The sequence below is a fragment of the Anoplophora glabripennis genome, unplaced genomic scaffold (genome assembly GCF_000390285.2).
Source record: "Anoplophora glabripennis isolate ALB-LARVAE unplaced genomic scaffold, Agla_2.0 scaffold1567, whole genome shotgun sequence".
NCBI lineage: Eukaryota > Metazoa > Arthropoda > Insecta > Coleoptera > Cerambycidae > Anoplophora > Anoplophora glabripennis.
Genome location: NW_019417644.1, coordinates 40,464 through 44,057, shown reverse-complemented (window position 1 = coordinate 44,057; position 3,594 = coordinate 40,464). Strand labels below are relative to the sequence as shown.

General features: G+C 31.9%; 1 protein-coding gene across 1 annotated transcript in view; it reads right to left on the bottom strand.

The window, feature by feature from the left end:
* The window catches only part of LOC108915695 (protein msta-like), an 8,616-nt gene extending 5,022 nt beyond the window's left edge, over positions 1-3,594 (bottom strand). Inside the window, exons 1-3 of the mRNA XM_018721803.2 lie at positions 3,422-3,594; positions 3,164-3,281; positions 2,892-3,105 (exon numbers count right to left, since the gene is read on the bottom strand). Of these exons, the coding sequence (XP_018577319.1) occupies positions 2,892-3,105; positions 3,164-3,281; positions 3,422-3,433 (344 nt within the window). The 5' untranslated portion in view covers positions 3,434-3,594. The remainder of the gene's footprint in view (positions 1-2,891; positions 3,106-3,163; positions 3,282-3,421) is intronic.

The following is a 3,594-nucleotide window of genomic DNA, read 5'->3' as shown; positions in this document are numbered from 1 at the left end:
CTAACCGCATTTTGGGTCCATTTTTCATTGAAGGCGCATTAACAGGTGAAAAATATTTTGAATTTTTAAGAGACGATTTAGTCCCTGCACTTGCGGTGCTTTACCCAAATGACGTAGATCCCGATCTGCCCAATAACACGATATGGTACCAACAAGACGGTGCACCTCCTCATTTTGCAGTGATCGTTCGCGACTATTTAAACCAAATATTTGCTAACCGTTGGATTGGTCGAAGAGGAACTATCGAATGGCCCCCTAGATCTCCGGATCTCACTCCCCTAGACTACTTTTTATGGGGCTATTTAAAGAGCAAAGTCTACTTCAATAGACCAAATACCATTGAAGAATTAAAGGACAGAATTCGCAATGAAATTCGAGCCATTCAACCAGATATTCTTCATAAGGTTCTGCAGGAGTTTCAGTGGCGAATGGGATATTGCCAAGAAGTGAATGGAGGTCACTTTGAAAATTTCCTTTGATTTTCTTGTTTACTTTAATTATTTATCATTTGTACAGAAACCTTTTTTCATTTGTTAAAATTGTTGCTGATTATTACTTAAAAAATTAAACAAATTGCTACTAAAATCTCTTAAATGTTCGATAAGCTCTTAAAAAACTTGACCCACACGATACCTTGTATATGGTACATCCTTGAAACTTTGGAACCTAATAGACAGTTTAAGTTATGTATCCGACATAACGTATACGTAGAATTTGACCGTTGCGCATGCTCAAATTAGTATCATGATCATCTACAATCAACTTAAACTGTCTATTATCTCGAAAACTTCCATCTTGAAGGTCATACGTTTTTGACATATTCGTACTCAGAAAAATGTGATCTATCGAAATCCGTGGGAAAAAATATGGGTTGCCATTTAAAAAAATTTCCGATGACGTCATAGCTCAAAAACAAACAAAACAAAAAAAAAGTCGATGGCTGAAAAAAGTGAGATTTTATAAACTAAAGTTGACGTATCCGAGGATTTCCTGTCAAAACCCTTCAATAACGATTTAACGAATTTATTCCAAACTTTACGAGCTCAGTGTATATATATATATATATACAGCGTGTCCTACTCGAACTCCATCGATGGATATCTGGGAAATCGCTTGAAGGATTTTTTTTGAAATTGTGGTGGTGTGATACGGGAGTTAAAGTATTTTCAAGGTCATCGTACTTCCGGTTATACTGGAAATCGATACTAACTTTCTTATTTTAAATGAAACCCCTTGTATATTATTGCATTTTTGGAAAGAGCATTTATTTTTAAGTTGGAAACATATAGTACACTCTCCATACTTAGGATTGACCGTTTCTGAGATATTTTGATGTATAAGCAAAAATTGACAGATGCAGACTTTAGTTTTCCCGGAAACAGAGGTGAGGTTTATTTTTTATGCGAATTGGACATTTTGTAGATATCCATCCATGGAGTTCGTGGTGGGACACCCTGAATTGTTATTAATTAATTAATGAATTAAAGTTAATATGTAGTAATTATATACAACATGGCTTCCATCTGTTTTTTTGCAACTTGAAATAATTGAGAGTTTTTCATTAATTCCGATTGATCTGTATTTTGAAAATGAAGCTTTTTTAGATTTATTATGTTTATATGAATTGTTTTAATTAATGCTACTCAAGCATTTTAGTTACATCCTGTATGCAATATGTCTACGGGGAATACGGTTTTATTTCTCATTTTAAGGAATTCAGGAAAAAAAATAAAAATTATATTAGAGGAAATTGTTTTTAATTTAAAGAAAGTTGTTTAAAATTAGAAGTTGGCAGAAGTTAAACTTATTTTTTATTTGATGAAAAAAAGTTCTTCCTGTTAAAAAAGTCTGCTTGTTTAAATGGTGAAAAATGTTGTTTAAAATGGACCGATATATTCTTTTTATAAATTACATTGCCATGGTAGCGCAGTCGGTCGAGAGTGTGGTGGCAAGCATTTCTCGGCTAGGCTTCCTACTCTGGTCCGGGTTCGATCCCCGGTGTCGGCACTGGCAATGTTGACGGATAATGGGTGTTTGTCCGCGTTTTTTCAAGTGTAGCCCCCTTCCGCACAAGCCTTTGGCTTTTGGATTTGGGGGTTGTCTCATTTCTGCGGTGTGTTTTATGTTTTATGTTTTATTCAGTAATTTGTATAATCACAAACTAAACAAAACCTGAAAGGTTTTCAACATATCGCAATGAGGTACAGATGAGCATCTTTAGTAAATGAATTATTTGCTTTCCGAGTATGATATATCTCTATATAAACAAAAATAAGTATAAATTCAATGGCTTGACTAATCCTTTCATCACAAAGGTTTTGAAAACTGTTTAATGACTAATTTAATTAATTTGTAAACATTTTTGTCAATAAACTTTCTTCACATTGAGAAAAATAGACTTTTTAATCACGTTCTGTACTATTAGAGATATCCCTATCATTATAATCCTAAGAGTATTATCCAAATATATAAAAATATACAGGATGTTCTATTAAAAAAAAATACAAATTTTTTTTATATCTCCGAAAGGCTTCTATTGTTTTGCTAAATATTGCTTATAAATTTCAACAAAACTTCCTAAAACTGGTTGTACAATTTTTTTCAAAGTCAAAAATAAGGTGTAGAATGTTTTGAAAGCATCATTGAAAATGAACATAACTTTTGAAGTCCTCTGTGAAGTATAGAAAGTGTGGTAAGTACATAATTATACCACAAGATACTTAATATTGAAAAACAAATGTGTTAAGTACTCTAACCGTATATGTAGTAAAAATCAAAATGTTACCAGTACCTACTACATTCGTTCAATGTCTATCGCATATAATTATGAACATTTAAAATTTATTATAACTTAAAAATGCGGATCCAACTTATTCCTAATAATGTCTTACCTCAGTGGTGTTATACATTCATACTGTAAACAAACATCAGAAGGGTCTTCAACAGCTTGAAATTTAATATTTGCCTTCGAAAATATTTCACATTCATAGTTTTTATGGCAAGAAAGATTTTCACAGTCCGAGCCACATACCGGCCATGAACACTTTGAACATAAGACAGTACAGTCCACTAAATTATGACATCCTAAACACAGACACGCACTATCTGAAATTAAAAAATCTTATGCATATATATCCTTCAACACAAAAATGAGTTATGTTACCTGACTTAGGCCCATAAGCAAACGGTTCTTCGGAAAAAATTATATCTCCAGCATTTAATTTCTCCTTTGCAACAGCATATCTTCCAACATTATCATCTCTCTCAATAGTAAAATGAACCTGTTAATGTGATATTAAGTTTAAAACTCAGTTAAATGTTTTAATTTTTGATATAAAAAAATTATATGTTCTTTTACAAAAAAACATGTTTAGATTTGTATTAAAATAAAACAAAATCGATAATTCTGAACAAGACTTACCTCGTCAGTCATTTTAAACTTATGGTATTTTCAATGTTTCCCAACTATTCACAAGTTTTATGTGTCTGTATACTTTGAAAGAAAAGTTTTTACAAGCTGTTTTTATACTATTACGAACATTCTGGCTTTTTCTGCTATGTTCTTAAATCTATTTTTAAATGAACCACATTACT